This window comes from Notolepis coatsorum (genome assembly GCF_963971535.1).
Source record: "Notolepis coatsorum genome assembly, chromosome: 2".
Taxonomy (NCBI): domain Eukaryota; kingdom Metazoa; phylum Chordata; class Actinopteri; order Aulopiformes; family Paralepididae; genus Notolepis; species Notolepis coatsorum.
Genome location: NC_140166.1, coordinates 30,507,982 through 30,526,120, shown reverse-complemented (window position 1 = coordinate 30,526,120; position 18,139 = coordinate 30,507,982). Strand labels below are relative to the sequence as shown.

Below are 18,139 nucleotides of genomic sequence, written 5' to 3'. Positions count from 1 at the left end.
ATGGTGCATGCATATCTAATGTCCATTTGTACAAATATTGTATGTATCAAGTATGCAGAGCATTAAAAGTACAAAGTGGATACCTGTATATGCTTACATTTGCACACAAATGCAGTACACCTGGGGCGACAGTGGCTCGGGAGGTATAGCAGTCATCTGGTAAAGTTCCCGCTCCTCCCAGGCGTGTCGAAGTGTCCTTGAGCAAGACACTTAACCCCTAATTACTCCTGATGAGCAGGTTGGCACCTTGTATGGTTGCCTCCGCCGTCGGTGTGTGAATATGTGAGTGAATGGGAAAAATGTGAGGAACAAATTGTAAAGCGCTTTGAATGAAAGCTCTATATAAATACAGCCATTTACCATTGATGTAGGGCTGGGCGTTGTGCCCGATATTGGGTTTCTTAAAAGGCGCTATATAAATCCAAGCTATAAGTATCATTGTTCTTGTGTATTTGGTTATTCCAGCACAAATTACAATGTGATTTGATGTAATTTTTGTTAATTAGTTTTGTTTGTAGTATGGCTGTGGTTGCTTATTGATTCAAAAGTGTGATGGATGATGCTGCTGCAGGGAATACTCTTTGAATCGAGTTAAAATGTAGATCTATAGATATGGATTTCTGATTTGTGTATATTGTTGATGAGTCCATGGCAGTGTTTCTGGGTACTGAGGCGTTGCCGTGGTGGTAATAATAATAATAGATCAAATGTATATAGCGCCTTTCATAGAACCCAAGGTCGCTTCACAATCAGGAGTGTCTCTGTCTCTGGGTACTGAGGCGTCAGGTAGTGTCTCTGTCTCTGGGTACTGAGGCGTTGCCTTGGTGATAGTGTCTCAGTGTCTGGGTACTGAGGCGTTGCCGTGGTGATAGTGTCTCAGTGTCTCTGGGTAATGAGGTGTTGCCATGGTGATATCAGGGTATTTGGTGTACGTTCCAGCACAACATGTCACATGTACAGTATATTTGTGTGTATGTTTACAATTATGTTTTGGTTTGGAAGTATGTGAAGCATGACCATGTTGCATGTACTGTATGTATACAATGTGAAATGCATGTATGATTATTAATTCCCATGAATAACTGCCAGTACATTCAACTTTTCCAGAAGATATAACATTAATAGAAAATAAATAAAGTTGAAACTATTAGAAAAAAATTTACAACAACATTGACAATACAATTCTGGAATTTTCTGTTCAATTTAAATTATGGTTAATAGATGTTAGACAAAAATACCAGATAAATGCAGTTTCTTTTATTATTATTATTTTAGTACAAGAAAATGCAGTCAGTGGGAATACACAGGAAATACATTACCATTCCATTTCTGTTTATAAAAAATAAAAATAAAAAAGTAGTTTCAGAAAAAAGTTAATTAAAAAAAATACTGCTTACCATTCTCATTTAATACAGCCAGGGGAAAATATAATTCCCCCACACACATTAATTAACCAGACACACATTAATATTCCCAGAATAAATTGCTCTCACGTAGGAAGAAATAAAAGGCGTATTTATTCAAAATGACACATTAATTCAAAATAGATGCAAATTCATGTTCAGAGCGCGTGGCTGTCTCCACACTGCAAACCGTAAAAACCCTAATAAAAATCTTCCCAAAGAGGACAGAGGCGCCCTGAGTACAGGGACTCCCAACGTTCCTTCATTTAAAAAGGGGGCAGAGTGTAGTGCACTTGGCGCCGTAGGAGAATAAAAATAAAAACACCCCTTTCAAGATAACTCCTCAAGGCAGCAGGAAGATCCATTATGTACCAGCATGTCTCTGGGTAAACCAGATGTAAACTTTGGTCCCGGGCAGTGGTTCTTCTTCACAGGCGTAGTGTTGGTTCTTCTTCACAGGCATAGTGTTGGTCCACAGTTCCCAGGATGTGGAGCACAAGGCCTTGTAGTGCAGTCAGTCATTGAAACCGACTGGGAATGTAGTGATGAAAGGTACATGCACTTATACGTGCACACGTATGCGCTTAGGGAGTCTGCATACACACTCCACACGCACACGCACGCACAGTCTTTTATAGTTCCTCAAAGAAGGCCACTCTGGACTTGGTGCTTTGTAGTGTTAGCTGTAAGGAGAAAAAGAACAAGATAAGAACAACTGATGGTTTTTCATCCCTGGGGAAACAAAGAGTATCAGAAGGAACTGGATCAGAGCGAGTTCCAATAAATCCTGACTAGTCACTCGCAAAACAAATGCAATGACAACCAGACAACTAAAAGACCGTGCTTACAGAAGTACCACATCAGCTCCGTTTGGAGGTTCACCTGTTCATCCAGCATCTCACCTCCCCACCTGACCCCTGTGAGGCAGCGCTTCAAGCTGTGGTTGCTATCCAGCTGGCAGTGTTGTAGTACTCAAGTCGGATTTTCAGGACTCGGAAGGTGCAGACTCGGACTCTGACTTGTTAATTGATATAGTTATTTAAAATATATATATTTTTAATTGTAATAGGCCCTAATAATTTGGCATACGATATTGATGGTTATATTAATACTGTAACATTATTTAATTTCGTGCAAGGGCAGACACGTGTGTTCCACCTACATGCAGATGCACGTTGATACCCTCATGTTCGGTACTTAAGATGCCTAAAGAGACGCCCCGAATTGTGCGCTGTGTCATTTGTTTAATGTAGACCTTTTTTTATTTGTATCTCAGCTCTTTGACTGCCAGGGTGGAGTGGACTCAACCTTGATGACTCTGACTCAGACTAGGGTAATGGGGACTCAACTCAGGGTCTTCTTTTGTGACTCAGACTCGAACACCGGGGACTCGAGGCTCGACCTCGAGATTTAGTGACTCGACTACAACACTGCCTGCTGGAAATACACAGCCATGCTTACTCCAGTACCCAGCCATGCTTACTCCAGCCGTGCCTTGGCAATGTAAAATGTAAAAAAATGCAAAAAGGGGAGAGCGAAGCCCCTTAGTGCCATCTGCCAGGAGGCATCAAGGCTCCCCTTGGGATGAGTGGGGTTTCTTTGTACCGTCAGCTGTCGCTGCTAAACTGAAGAATATACCCCCAAATGTATCTCAAGGTGGAGTGTATTTTGGAAAGTATATCTGGCGTGAGGCATTGCCGCGGTGGTACTCGTGGTGTATGGAGTTGTAAAGGGTACCTATACATTGCAGAGTTTGAGTCACAATTTGCAGAAGGAAAGCAACTCATGGTCTGATGCAGAACCTGTGTTCTACAACACCCACTGAAATCACCCACTGAACTTCCACACTGTTAAGGAAATGTAATTGTTGATTTCTGAATACCTTGGGAGGAGAAGGACCATAGCTCTTAGTCTGAGATTATAACTTTGCTAGGAATTCAAAGTATTCTGAAAATAACCTCAAAAATCACATTTGTCAATGCATACAGACGGACACATTTCTGCAGCAATTGACACACAATTTAGGCTTGCTCAAACAGACAAAGACAACAAGACAAAACAAGTCAAACGTTAATTGCTCATCTTTTAGCCCTGTCCACCACACACTTGTCCATTAGCTCAAACAAACCTTCTTGACTAAATTGGCACAGATTCTAATTGGCTGGGCAAATCTCCCCCTCACTTTTAATGTTGTTTAGGTAACGGAATTAAAATAGCTGCCAAGGTAAATGATTAGGCTCCTGATGAAAGCAGACAGTTTGGGAAATCCTGGTTATTTCTGGGAGCAATTTGTAGATGTGGGTCCGCCACAAACCAGAATACATAATGTGTGGCAGGGAGAGGGAGCGTGTCGCTCTACTTTCAGAGCAGACAGGAGGCCAGAAGTGGGCTTGATGAGCATCTTCCTGGCAGGTCTGAGAGAGTGGGGTGCGTAACAGTGTATTATCATTACAGATCCTGCAGCCTCCATACTGGAGAGACTTGTATTCTACATTCTATGTGAATGGCACGACATGAAGTCATTACCAGAGGAGGAAACCTCAATCATTTGATAAGGCATAGAAGTGTAACCTTGATAGTCGACTCTATGAATATTATCTTGCAAGGGTGCAATGATTCAAATCGGACAACGATTCCATTTTCTACTTCTATATTTAATAAAAAAAATTATTTAACCCCTTAACACATTGTGCGCCAGACCCGAGATATCCCAGGTTAACTCGCCAGCGGTTGAGCGCCAGACCCGAGATTTCTTGGGTTTTGGTTGTTTTTTCTTTTATTCAATATTTTTATTCATTACAGGTTCACGGACCTCGGTGTTACCATAGGAAATCATTCTGAGATCGCCAAAGTGCAATACCGGCCGCATCCTGCTAGGTGGCAGTATCGCCCACCCTTTGAAACCGTATTGCTCACTGTGTGTTACATCGTATATGGTCCGGGCGGAGAATTTAGACGACGCCAAGTAAATCGCTTCATCCGACCACTTCGAAACACATCTAGTACACTCTGTCCATAAGTTGTGCCAAATTATGTCCGGGACCAGATGGACATCAATACTGGAAATCACGATCAGACAATTGGAATATTCTTTTTGGAATAACCCCGATCAAAGGTAAGGACTATCTGACGTCAATTCCACCTTGATCCTACAATGATTTCATATAGATCCAGCTGATCAGCTTGTGTGGTGTTCAAAACAAATGCCGTTACTGGCGCATTAGCTACATGGATGAGTGTAATGGCTGGCGCTGAAAGTGTTAAGCCCGACCGGCCCGGTATAATAGATTAATACAGTCCGTATTAAGTGATGTTGAGTTTCTTTTTCAAATGTAGCCAAGAGTAAAGACCCTAACCCTATCAAAACAGCAGTCAAAGTGTATATTTTCAGCACTACATTTGTTTACCAATGACCTTACAGTAAGTGTTATTAGCGAAATATGAGTTTATAGAATTCTCTGCGCATTGCATCGGAAACGTGAGGAAATTACGCCGTCATTAAATCATTGTAGTCCTAAGAAAGGAGACCCAGGGCTTTCGACAGACGTCGACATTTCATAAAACTACACTACCCAGCTCACACCAGCCACTGTCGAAGCTGGAGCTGGCTGACGTGATTATATCTCACGGGTCGAATAAACCTGAACATTATTGCCATAAAATACAATGTATATAGTTTCTTTACCTATCTGTGAACCTCGTCGCAATCTGGTGAAAAATGGCAGAGCTATGGACATTATACAAAAGTAACTGTATTAACAGTAGATTTAATTTACAGTCTTTGCTGCCCTGTAACGGGTGCCTGGTGGTACTAAATCCAAATTTAACTTTGTCATTGGAAAGAGGATCCATATATGTATGACTTGGCCATAATAAGGTCATTTATAGGACTGATATTCTATATTCATATTTCAATTTGCATGTGTCCGGATGACAAAATTCAGTACTGTATCTACAAAACCCTCTGTAAATCATCTACCCTTTATTCATTTGCTTAGATTTTTCACTTGATCTCAAGAAGGTGCTGAATGAGCTCAGTGGATTTTTTTCATGTCTGGACAATGTTAGCATGGTGTTATTCACCGTCAAAGATGGAAAAAATATATATAATAATAATTGATATTCTCCTTTGGTTCATTACAATTTATCAAGCATAATAACAGATAACAGACACAATATTTTTGACACTGGGAATACATTCCCTGATGTCAAGAACATGGAAATGGAACTTGTAGAAGTGGTCCCTGGGTGCGGCCCCACACCGCAACCCATGTCTGCTCCCGGCTGCCCTTGGGGGGAAGGACGAGGGGATGGGTCAAGCGCAGAGAGGAACATTTCAACGGCAACCCAAAAGAAATGCATGTGTGTGTCCTATGTGTTGCCAATCTTGCATGTGTGTGTTCGCTGCATGACGATGTAGTAATGTGCTACAAATAAAGACTTCTTCAAAGTCCATTTTCATCACTCTTCTTCTTCTTCAAAGTCCAGTTTCATCACTCTTCTTCAAAGTCCAGTTTCATTAAAGCGCTACTTCTAGGCACTTGGCCTATATGATTGATTGTCATTTTGAGGGAGTTGACCTAGTTCATTTCACTAGTTCACCGTTCATTTCCCATTCCATATAATAGCAGTTGTGATAATAACGTTCTCGCTGTGGTCGCCCATCACGGCTGTTTGAATCGAGAGGAAAAACAGTTGACCAAAGTGTGATTTAATTAATTTAAAATTGTAAAAAGTTTAATTGGTATTCAAATGTGTCGGGACTGATTCAGTCAGCAATTACTGAATACATGCAATTAAAACGTACGTACACCAAGGTATTAGTTCACTGCAAATTGAAAAATAAACACACACATTAACTTCAATAAGCTCTCCTGCGATCAGCTGCTCCTTAAAGCTGAAGCCAGCTGGATGTTTTGTGTGATACCCACACCGTGTCCCCCAGCGGGCTTAGTGAGGAGCCCTCATGTTCTACTCTCTGATTCTGACTTCTGTTCTCTTCATGTTCATTATGACTCATGTTCTTTTTGACTGTATTATGTGTTTCTTTATTTATAGTACCAGCATCCCACTATATGTTGTATTTAGGGCCGTCCTTTATTTATACCCGATATTCTGACGTAATCTTCCCAGAGATTTCCCACTCTCGCTGCTGCCTGGGGAAGAGCGTTAAGCTTGAAACACGTTACAGGACTTCCGACCCGTTGATTTATGTTTTACACTATTATCTTGTACTCATCACGCTCTTCATAAACGGACTTGCTCAGACCATCTCAGAAACGTCCCAGTGTGCATCAGTGCAGCGCTGCTTTGGCCAGAGAGGGAGAGTTACTTGTTGTACTTCTTGTTGCAGTGTTAAGTGTTAATAGAGCAGAACCTGTAGCCCGGCAGTGCAGAGGCGCTGTGGCGTGTCCAGAAAGAGTCCTGGGCCACTCATTAATCTTCCACGGAAGAGGGAGCATGGATGGACAGACCTTAGACTGTGGAAACCCAACCGGCTCTGACGCCTCCAGGCCTTATAATTAGGGTTGGGTACCGTTCACATATTATGAACCGATACCGGCACCTGTGAATCGATACCGGTACCCTACGGTACCTTTTTTCGGTAGTTTAGTCTCTAAAAAATTTATCTACCTACCTCAGTTGTAAAAAATGTGTCCAAACTTCAAATAATTTATTATCATTATTATTTATTTAGAATCATTTGTTAATATATATATAATATATAATATTCCAGCGAGCGTTGTCTGCATCTAGCTTTGTAAAGTGTAACCACACAGTTTTCGGCTTGCCATTGCCCCTTTGTGGTTGAATCAAGTCAAATCCTAGGTAAGTGTGTATTGTGCGTGTGAACGTTGACGTGAACATGCGGCACACTTCATAGGTTTCGTTTCGCGTTTTTTTTGCATTACCGAAATGTGGCACCGGTGGATCTTGCGGGAATCGGTACTCGGTAGTACCCATTCGGTACCCATCCCTACTTATAATCCACACTTCATTATGCTCTCTTTCTAACCTTTTCTTTCCACCATCTCCCAAATCTCTATAAACGGATTATCTGAATGAATGCAGAATCTGTAGGCAATGGACAAGGTTTGGAAGAGGCGCACTGGCCAGAATGTCGTCCGATTTTAAAACGCCTACAGAAAGTATTGATGTGTGTGTTGTGTGGAGAGAAGGGTCAAAACGTTGTATCTGCAATTTTTTTGTCACAATTAAACACCTTGGAGCATCAAAAGTGAGTTGCGAGCCCCGCTTTGTTCATGTGTTGTGTGGAGAAACATTCGACTCGTGTCAGAAAAGAAACACATTGCTTTCAAAGTCTGATCACAAAATTGCCTTTGAAAGAAATTACAGGAGTTGGTTGTTAATCAGACTGTAAAAAGGAAGTCTTGGCCTGGATATTGTGAATCGGAAATGCAGAAACATTGGCCGTTGCCCCCAGAGCCTAAATCATTGCCAGTAAAAACAGACGAGATCTCCCTTCATCATGTCTTGTTCTCCAACTTTACACTACACCCATCCGTCTCCTCTGCTACACCTCTTTACCCCACATCTTACCCAGCCCATCTCCTCTGCTACACCTCTTTACCCCACATCTTACCCAGCCCATCTCCTCTGCTACACCTCTTTACCCCACATCTTACCCAGCCCATCTCCTCTGCTACACCTCTTTACCCCACATCTTACCCAGCCCATCTCCTCTGCTACACCTCTTTACCCCACATCTTACCCAGCCCATCTCCTCTGCTACACCTCTTTACCCCACATCTTACCCAGCCCATCTCCTCTGCTACACCTCTTTACCCCACATCTTACCCAGCCCATCTCCTCTGCTACACCTCTTTACCCCACATCTTACCCAGCCCATCTCCTCTGCTACACCTCTTTACCCCACATCTTACCCAGCCCATCTCCTCTGCTACACCTCTTTACCCCACATCTTACCCAGCCCATCTCCTCTGCTACACCTCTTTACCCCACATCTTACCCAGCCCATCTCCTCTGCTACACCTCTTTACCCCACATCTTACCCAGCCCATCTCCTCTGCTACACCTCTTTACCCCACATCTTACCCAGCCCATCTCCTCTGCTACACCTCTTTACCCCACATCCTACCCATCCCATCTACACCTCTTTACCCCACATCCTACCCATCCCATCTACACCTCTTTACCACACATCCTACCCATCCCATCTACACCTCTTTACCCCACATCTTACCCATCCCATCTACTCTGCTACACCTCTTTACCCCACATCTTACCCATCCCATCTACTCTGCTACACCTCTTTACCCCACATCTTACCCATCCCATCTACTCTGCTACACCTCTTTACCCCACATCTTACCCATCCCATCTACTCTGCTACACCTCTTTACCCCACATCTTACCCATCCCATCTACTCTGCTACACCTCTTTACCCCACATCTTACCCATCCCATCTACTCTGCTACACCTCTTTACCCCACATCGTTGTCTCTTTCAAACGCTCACCATTTTCCTTCTAAATAATTGTCACCCTCCCAGAACTGGCACTGCAGGAAGGTTCCCCTCCGAATGCACGGCAGTAATCTGCTTCGCTGCACCAGAGATGGAGTCCGTATGACTCTGGTGCAGTTGTCATGGAAACGAGCACCGTTTCACACGTGGACACAGTGCATGAGATGCCAACATTTGGAACGTTGCGACACAACTGCCATTGGAGCGCTGACCCGGAGCATGCCCTTGTTGTAGTGACACGTTAGCCTCATGCACCAAACCAAGACTAAGTTCCACAAATGAGATTTAGTCAATTCAATGGGAGCGGTGGGGTGCAGGGTGCAGGGCAGAGCACACCATCACCTCATTATCCTGGATGTGTTGACCAAGACCAAAAGACCTGCTGACCGACCAAATGACCCTTTCAAGCTCTGTGTTGCACGCAGAGTTGTGTCAGCAAGGCAACCGCTCTTCCTCTGCCAGTCCCCCCCCCTCCTCTCTCTCTTCCAAAAGTCATCTCCCTTGCCCCCCCCCCCCCTCCTCTCTCTCTTCCAAACGTCATCTCCCTTGCCCCCTCCGCTCTCTCTCTTCCAAACTCCCTCTCCCTTGCCCCCTCCTCTCTCTCTTCCAAACTTCCTCTCCCTTGCCCCCCCCCCTCCTCTCTCTCTTCCAAACTTCCTCTCCCTTGCCCCCTCCGCTCTCTCTCTTCCAAACTTCCTCTCCCTTGCCCCCTCCTCTCTCTCTCTTCCAAACTCCCTCTCCCTTGCCCCCTCCTCTCTCTCTTCCAAACTTCCTCTCCCTTGCCCCCTCCTCTCTCTCTCTCTTCCAAACTCCCTCTCCCTTGCCCCCTCCTCTCTCTCTCTTCCAAACTCCCTCTCCCTTGCCCCCTCCTCTCTCTCTTCCAAACTTCCTCTCCCTTGCCCCCTCCTCTCTCTCTCTTCCAAACTCCCTCTCCCTTGCCCCCTCCTCTCTCTCTTCCAAACTTCCTCTCCCTTGCCCCCCCCTCTCTCTCTCTCTTCCAAACTTCCTCTCCCTTGCCCCCTCCTCTCTCTCTCTCTTCCAAACTCCCTCTCCCTTGCCACCTCGTCTCTCTCTCTTCCAAACTTCCTCTCCCTTGCCCCCCCCCCGCCTCTCTCTTCCAAACTTCCTCTCCCTTGCCCCAGCCGCATCTCTCTCTCTTCCAAACTCCCTCTCCCTTGCCCCCCCCGCCTCTCTCTTCCAAACTTCCTCTCCCTTGCCCCCCCTCCTCTCTCTCTTCCAAACTTCCTCTACCTTGCCCCCCCTCTCTCTCTCTTCCAAACTTCCTCTCCCTTGCCCCAGCCGCATCTCTCTCTCTTCCAAACTCCCTCTCCCTTGCCCCCCCTCCTCTCTCTCTTCCAAACTCCCTCTCCCTTGCCCCCTCCTCTCTCTCTCTTCCAAACTTCCTCTCCCTTGCCCCAGCCGCATCTCTCTCTCTTCCAAACTTCCTCTCCCTTGCCCCCCCACCTCTTCTCTCTCTTCCAAACTTCCTCTCCCTTGCCCCCCCACCTCTTCTCTCTCTTCCAAACTTCCTCTCCCTTGCCCCCCCACCTCTTCTCTCTCTTCCAAACATCCTCTCCCTTGCCCCCCCCCCGCATGAATTCCGGCTGCCTCTGGTTCAATTAAACCAAAACTTTTACTTACCACGCTCCTCCCCCTGCACACCAGACGTGCCCCCATCCGTCCAAATGACTAATCAGCAAACAAAAATCAATTAGCGTTCCGCTAACAAGTAGATTTCACACATGAGCGGAAGGCGAGGAAGGCAGGGTGCTTTACAAAAAAGAAAAGGAGGGAAGACCCATAGTAATTTGATGTTTTCATTTAATTTTGAGTTCTACTGGGGGCATGGAGAGATAAAGGAGGGGGGGGGGGGGGGTGGTTACGTGTAATTAGCTTATTCACCTGAATAATCAGAAAGTACGTGTCCTCGAACCAATCGATTCAGAGATGTTCAAATAACCCTGCAGCTGATTGGGGAAGCATGGTGGAGATTTTTCATTTCAGATCATGGTTTATCTGTGCGGGTGATGAAGTACTTGGCTTTACACACACGCTCTCTTGCGAGACACATATATTCTTACTGCCAAGTTCACATCGACTGCACAGACACCAATCCCCCCTCCGATCTCCGCACAAAGGACGTCTCCCTGTGTGCCCAACAGCTATAATCACTGTACACTTTTAAAGAGGTTATTTTCAGAAGAACGTTAATGATCACTCAGCCGTGCGCATCACTCATTTCACCACGGTGAAGCGAGAGGCTGGAAGATGAATCTGGGACCAAGAGGTGGAGAGACGACAGTATCAAGTGTTGTTGTGAAAATCAATACCTCGCCTGAAAATAATAGTGGCGGGCCTGTGCTTTGTCTCCCGTCCTGTTCCACATTAATGACGCCGTTTCTTTCTTTTTTTTAAACTTTCTTTTTTAGCGTTTATCGCTTTTCTGGTCAAGCATGACCGACAGATACAGGGTGAAACGGGATATAGATCAGGGGAAGACATTCTGGCAAATGACGGCGGGTCCGGGAATCGAACTCGGAGTCCACCAGATCCGTGACGCAGCACGGTTTTCCCCGACGCAGAAATAGCGCAGAGATATGCGGTGAGCTACTGGAGCTCCCCTAATGACGCCGTTTCTATGGTCGTTATAGATGTTCCTTTAAAGTCTCACAATGTTGTGTGTCCGTCGTGTTGCTCTATGATCACCCTGGGTGGTAACTAGTTGCTCTGTGATCACCCTGGGTGGTAACTAGTTGCTCTGTGATCACCCTGGGTGGTAACTAGTTGCTCTGTGATCACCCTGGGTGGTAACTAGTTGCTCTATGATCACCCTGGGTGGTAACTAGTTGCTCTGTGATCACCCTGGGTGGTAACCTGTTGCTCTGTGATCACCCTGGGTGGTAGCTAGTTGCTCTATGATCACCCTGGGTGGTAACTAGTTGCTCTGTGATCACCCTGGGTGGTAACTAGTTGCTCTATGATCACCCTGGGTGGTAACCTGTTGCTCTGTGATCACCCTGGGTGGTAACTAGTTGCTCTGTGATCACCCTGGGTGGTAACTAGTTGCTCTATGATCACCCTGGGTGGTAACTAGTTGCTCTGTGATCACCCTGGGTGGTAACTAGTTGGACGTTGTCGATGCCCTGTGGTCTCTGCTTACACCTTTCTATGAATTTATTGTATTGTTTATTATCGCTATTACAGATGCCGCTCTCAGGCTTCTGAGCTCTGCTACCGCGGTGATCGTGCTGTTTCGCCGCTGTGGCTGGAATTAATTTGGTAACATGGTTGCTGTTCTGTTATGTGCCGCCAGGAGGCGCAAAGAGTAGGAATTATCTCCATCCATCCGCCGGCCGTCACCTACAGTATATGTGTGGTTAAAGCTGGTGATTATTGCACAGGCAGCTGTCATTTACTTCATTGAATTAATTTGTCTGAACAGTATATTTTAATGGAGAGCACCGCTGTGTGTGTGTGTGTGTCTGCGTGTCGCATCATGTATACTATCTCCATCCATCTGACAGCCCGTCGTTAAAGCTTCAGGTACAGTATATTTGTGGTTAAAGCTGGTGATTATTGCACAGGCAACTGTCACGGTTGACTTCATTGAATTAATTTGTCTGTTATATATTGTACAGACACGGTCTGAACTAAACTAAACTAACATTCACGCCACTTGTGTTGTAATTACTATTATTTAGGGATGTCCGATATTATCTGCCTACCGATATTGGAATTAAAATGTAATATTGGAAATTATAATATTTAAAAAAGAAATTACATTTATTTAACCTTTATTTACCCAGGCAAGCAAGTAAGAACAAATTATTTTATTTATTGTCAAAAGTATGCATAATGTTGTGTTAATTCCACGACAAGAGATATGTAATGTTAATTACCTGAAATTATTCCGTTTTTTGGGGGGGAAACCCTGCCTGCATATATCGGTATCGGTTGATATCGGTATAGGAAATTAAGAGTTGGACAATATCGGTATATCGGATATCGGTAAAAAAAAAAGCCAATATCGAACATCCCTACTATTATTCAATTCTGTCTAGTTTTTAGGGTCGGACCCTTTAGCTCAACTGCCTGGTGCGGCTGCCTGTGTTTGTATTATTATCATCTTTTCTGGGGGGGTTGAGCCAGAGGGGGGTTGTGGGTCTGTAATGTGATTTTGGGCTAAACAAATCAATGTGACTTGGCTTGAATACGATGTGCCTCTTGCTGCCGCAGAGTGACGGATGTCAGGATCTCTCCATAGACACCACAGAGTGACGGATGTCAGGATCTCTCCATAGACACCACAGAGTGACGGATGTCAGGATCTCTCCATAGACACCACAGAGTGACGGATGTCAGGATCTCTCCATAGACACCACAGAGTGACGGATGTCAGGATCTCTCGATAGACACCACAGAGTGACGGATGTCAGGATATCTCGATAGACACTAACAGAGTGACGGATGTCAGGATCTCTCGATAGACACCACAGAGTGACGGATGTCAGGATCTCTCGATAGACACTACAGAGTGACGGATGTCAGGATCTCTCGATAGACGCCACAGAGTGACGGATGTCAGGATCTCTCGATAGACACTAACAGAGTGACGGATGTCAGGATCTCTCCATAGACACCACAGAGTGACGGATGTCAGGATCTCTCGATAGACACTAACAGAGTGACGGATGTCAGGATCTCTCCATAGACACCACAGAGTGACGGATGTCAGGATCTCTCCATAGACACCACAGAGTGACGGATGTCAGGATCTCTCGATAGACACCACAGAGTGACGGATGTCAGGATCTCTCGATAGACACTACAGAGTGACGGATGTCAGGATCTCTCGATAGACACTAACAGAGTGACGGATGTCAGGATCTCTCCATAGACACCACAGAGTGACGGATGTCAGGATCTCTCCATAGACACCACAGAGTGACGGATGTCAGGATCTCTCCATAGACACCACAGAGTGACGGATGTCAGGATCTCTCGATAGACACTACAGAGTGACGGATGTCAGGATCTCTCGATAGACACCACAGAGTGACGGATGTCAGGATCTCTCCATAGACACTACAGAGTGACGGATGTCAGGATCTCTCCATAGACACCACAGAGTGACGGATGTCAGGATCTCTCCATAGACACCACAGAGTGACGGATGTCAGGATCTCTCGATAGACACTACAGAGTGACGGATGTCAGGATCTCTCGATAGACACCACAGAGTGACGGATGTCAGGATCTCTCGACAGACACTAAGAAGACCTGGTGGAATGTGTAGGACATGCTGTGACGCCCTACATGCAGATGATACATCGTGGGAGTGTGTGTTGTGTTTCTTGCAGCAGACAAAAGACCCAATTTCACCCTAGAGGATTTTATTAAGATCTTATCTTATGCAATACTTGATGTATTAGTGTGTGTGTGTGTATACTGTATGTGTGTGTGTGTGTGTACTGTATGTGTGTGCGTGTGCGTTTCAGGAGAAATGGGGCGTGAGGGGAGTGTATGAGAAGGCTGTGCAGAATGATTTATGGCCTGTGTGTGATAAGGATGTATTTCTCTATATGTTGCTGGAGGGCAGTATTATGCATGTATGAGGTAAATATAGAAAGGTGATGTGTGGTATTGTTTTCCTAGGGACCAGGTGGGATGAAAATCTGAATTTTCTTTTGGCCGGTCCCCGCAAAGTAATGGAGCTATTTTAGTCTTGGGGGTTATGGTTTAGGTTAGGGTTAGGTAAAGGTTGTGGTTACGGTTAGGGTAAAGGTAAGGGGTTAGGGAATTAATTTAACCCTTTCACTACCACACTACCAAAGGGTTAACCCTTTCACTGTGACAATACATAAGGTTAACCCTTTCACTGCCACACTACCAAAGGGTTAACCCTTTCACTGTGACAATACATAAGGTTTACCCTTTCACTGCCACACTACAGACGGTTAACCGTCTGTAGTGTGGCAGTGAAAGGGTTAATGTAGAGCTTCCTCCCATACGAAAATTAAGAGGTAAAGATGTCTGGCATAAGATGGAATTTAGGTACCATTAAGGCCTGGGCAATATGGTCAAAATATATCGCAATATGTTTGTAAAATTACAATATGTATTACGGTGTGGTAGAAATCCATACATTTGCATGCATCCATGATGGTATTATATCTTCATATTCAGTAACCCCCCTCCCTAGTACCATTTTGACCCAATGGACATGCGCTTCAAACCGGAACGTAGTGATTGACTGGTGTTGCACATAATGATATGGTATTTCACTCAAACTGCCATCTTGCTGAACGGAGGGACTCGCGCGCCAATATCTGGAAGGTACGAGGGCTCTGCGACCTGGGAAATATCCTATCACATCACTGTCCACAGTCCGTGCGTCTGAGTACTTTGAAACACTTTGTGTTGCTCTTGGCTCTATACTCCGGTACATTGGATTTGAAAAGGAACAAAGACCACGATGGTTGAAGAGCAGATGTTCAGGTAAAGGGTTTACCTCCATATCGGGTGAAGGAATTGTAGCCCTTTTTGTACACAGTTTGGAAAACTGAAAATAACAAATCCTTTGCAATCGATGACTGCCTAAAGTCTGCCGTGAGTGGTCATTCGTGAAATTAGTTTGTCTTTCCTGCTAACAAAGCAAAGCCCAATGTCCCTCAATCCATTAGAATGGGATTTAATGGGATGTTAGGAGATTTAATGGGATGTTAAGAGTACAGTCTCTCCATCAGAACACAGTGTGGGACGTGCAGTTGACCTCTGAGTGCCTGAGGGTTCACAGAACATCTAAATAATCACCCTCCTGAAAGTACAGACGGGTGCAATTTCAACAGCTTTTTTCGTGTCCGATTCTTTCTGTGGAAGTCGGTGGAGAAATGGGACAGGAGAATGTGACTGACATCACACCTCTGTGCACTTTCACTTGTAGCGACAGGAGGGGGGTGATTTATATTGACCTCTGAACCCTCGAGGACAACATACAACACTCAGAAGTCCACTAGCAGTAGCTACATATCTCACTGTGTTCACCTAAAATCCCATCGCAGTAAGATCACAGTCTTTCACATGTGTGTGTGCGCGTGTGCGTGTGCGTGTGTGTGTGTGTGTGTGTGTGTGTGTGTGTGTGTGTGTGTGTGTGTGGACGCTACCTTCTTGAAGTTGCTGTGTTTGCTGGTTCCCTCCTCGCTGTTCTGGTTGTGCAGGATGTCCAGAGGTGTCTCCCGTTCCTTCAGCTTCAGACTCTCGATCTCAGTCTTCAGCTCATTCAGCTGCTCCTGCAGGTGCTTACTCTTCTCCATGTACTCCACCCTACACACACACACACACACACACACACACACACACACACACACACACACACACACACACACACACACACACACACACACACACACACACACACACACACACACACACACACACACACACACACACCACACACACCACACACACAGGTGGGAAGTAATCAAGGACCGTTCAATAAAAATTATTTCATCAGGGCAGATGTGGCCTCTCAGTCTTCCTCTGTCCAGTCTTCATTCAAAACACTGAGACAATCAGTAATTCTAGTCGGGGTAGGGAATTAACAGAGACCAGGAACAGCGGAGAAAAATACCCTGAAATACGGATTAAAGATGCAAAAACATGCACTGTAATACAAATTTAAGAGTTTTGACCAAATAAATAAATGCAGAAAAAAATCGCCACACAGAAAAAGCCGCCAATAGACAAAGTAAATTTCCTGCCCTAGTTTTAGTGTTGTGATTCCCTATAAGCACCCCCCTCCCCAAACCAAACAGAAATAGGCCAATTACAGCACATCCAGTCAATATATCATAATAAAAGCCTAATTAAGAGACATTTTACTACAGTTAGTTGAGACCTTGCTCTGTGATTGATAATTTGTATCACACCATAATGCACTCAGAGCCAGAATCACACCATAATGCACTCAGAAACAGAATCACACCATAATGCACTCAGAGACAGAATCACACCATAATGCACTCAGAGACAGAATCACACCATAATGCACTCAGAGCCATTCAGCACAGCCCTTAGTATCTCCTCCCGAAAGCATCACTCACTTCAATTACATTGGGTTGATAAATTGGACCAATCATCACAGATGAATCAACTCGTTCCCTGGGACACTTTTAGTCACTGCTAGATATTTACATCCTACACCAGCAACACAGGGGGGGGGGTGTCATAACTTAAATACAACTGTTGTAGAGCAATAATAGCTTGGCCTTCAGCCTCATGCAGCACAGCTGTGCCAGAATGATAGTAGAACACGACCTTGAGTCTGTTGCTGCTTAGCCGATCTGCCAGAGGCACTAGAATGGACACTGGGAATGAGAATAGAAGCGAACTGTTGCAGAACTGGTTGCCCTCGCTGCCCCCTACTGCTGGTTTAGTTTATTACGTTTATTTGAATAGGGACAGTGCACATTATTCACAGTAATGAGACAGAGCACCACCCCTGTAAAATATGCCAGTGTTAGCTGGGTAGCTAGTTTTCAACTGCAGTCCCTATAGGCAAGATGTTAAATGCCAGGTAAAAACTGAATATAGAGACATTTTAAGAGCATAATTAAAACAGTATTTTGAATATAACAGCATAGTTAAAAGTGGTTAAGGCTATTGAATACATAATTTGCTATTGGCAACGTGGGGAAAATACAGAGTAGGATGGGAGAAGAATACAATACAGAATACAGGAAAGAAAAGTGCTGAGACAGAACAAGGCACGGCAGAGGCCTGTACATGAAGACTCACCAACAGTGAGAATTTAACTGTGAATTTACAAAAATACTAGCTGATGCATTACATGAATCTGCTGGAAGGAAGGGATGGTTTTCAAGAGCCTCTCATGTTACAGAGCCTCTCATGTTACAGAGCCTCTCTTGATGCTACAGAGCCTCTCATGTTACAGAGCCTCTCTTGATGCTACAGAGCCTCTCATGTTACAGAGCCTCTCTTGATGCTACAGAGCCTCTCATGTTACAGAGCCTCTCATGATGCTACAGAGCCTCTCATGCTACAGAGCCTCTCATGCTACAGAGCCTATCATGCTACAGAGCCTCTCATGATGCTACAGAGCCTCTCATGATGTTACAGAGCCTCTCATGATGCTACAGAGCCTCTTGATGCTACAGAGCCTCATGATGTTACAGAGCCTCTCATGATGCTACAGAGCCTCTCGTGATGC

General features: G+C 44.9%; 1 protein-coding gene across 2 annotated transcripts in view; it reads right to left on the bottom strand.

Moving 5' to 3' along the window:
- Window positions 1–1,242: 1,242 nt before the first annotated feature.
- Window positions 1,243–18,139, bottom strand: part of nf2a (NF2, moesin-ezrin-radixin like (MERLIN) tumor suppressor a) — a 137,464-nt gene continuing 120,567 nt past the window's right edge. For both annotated transcript variants that reach the window (XM_084307887.1, XM_084307888.1), the window contains exons 14-15: window positions 16,074–16,233; window positions 1,243–2,086 (exon numbers count right to left, since the gene is read on the bottom strand). In XM_084307887.1, the coding sequence (XP_084164013.1) occupies window positions 2,036–2,086; window positions 16,074–16,233 (211 nt within the window). In that variant the 3' untranslated portion in view covers window positions 1,243–2,035. The remainder of the gene's footprint in view (window positions 2,087–16,073; window positions 16,234–18,139) is intronic.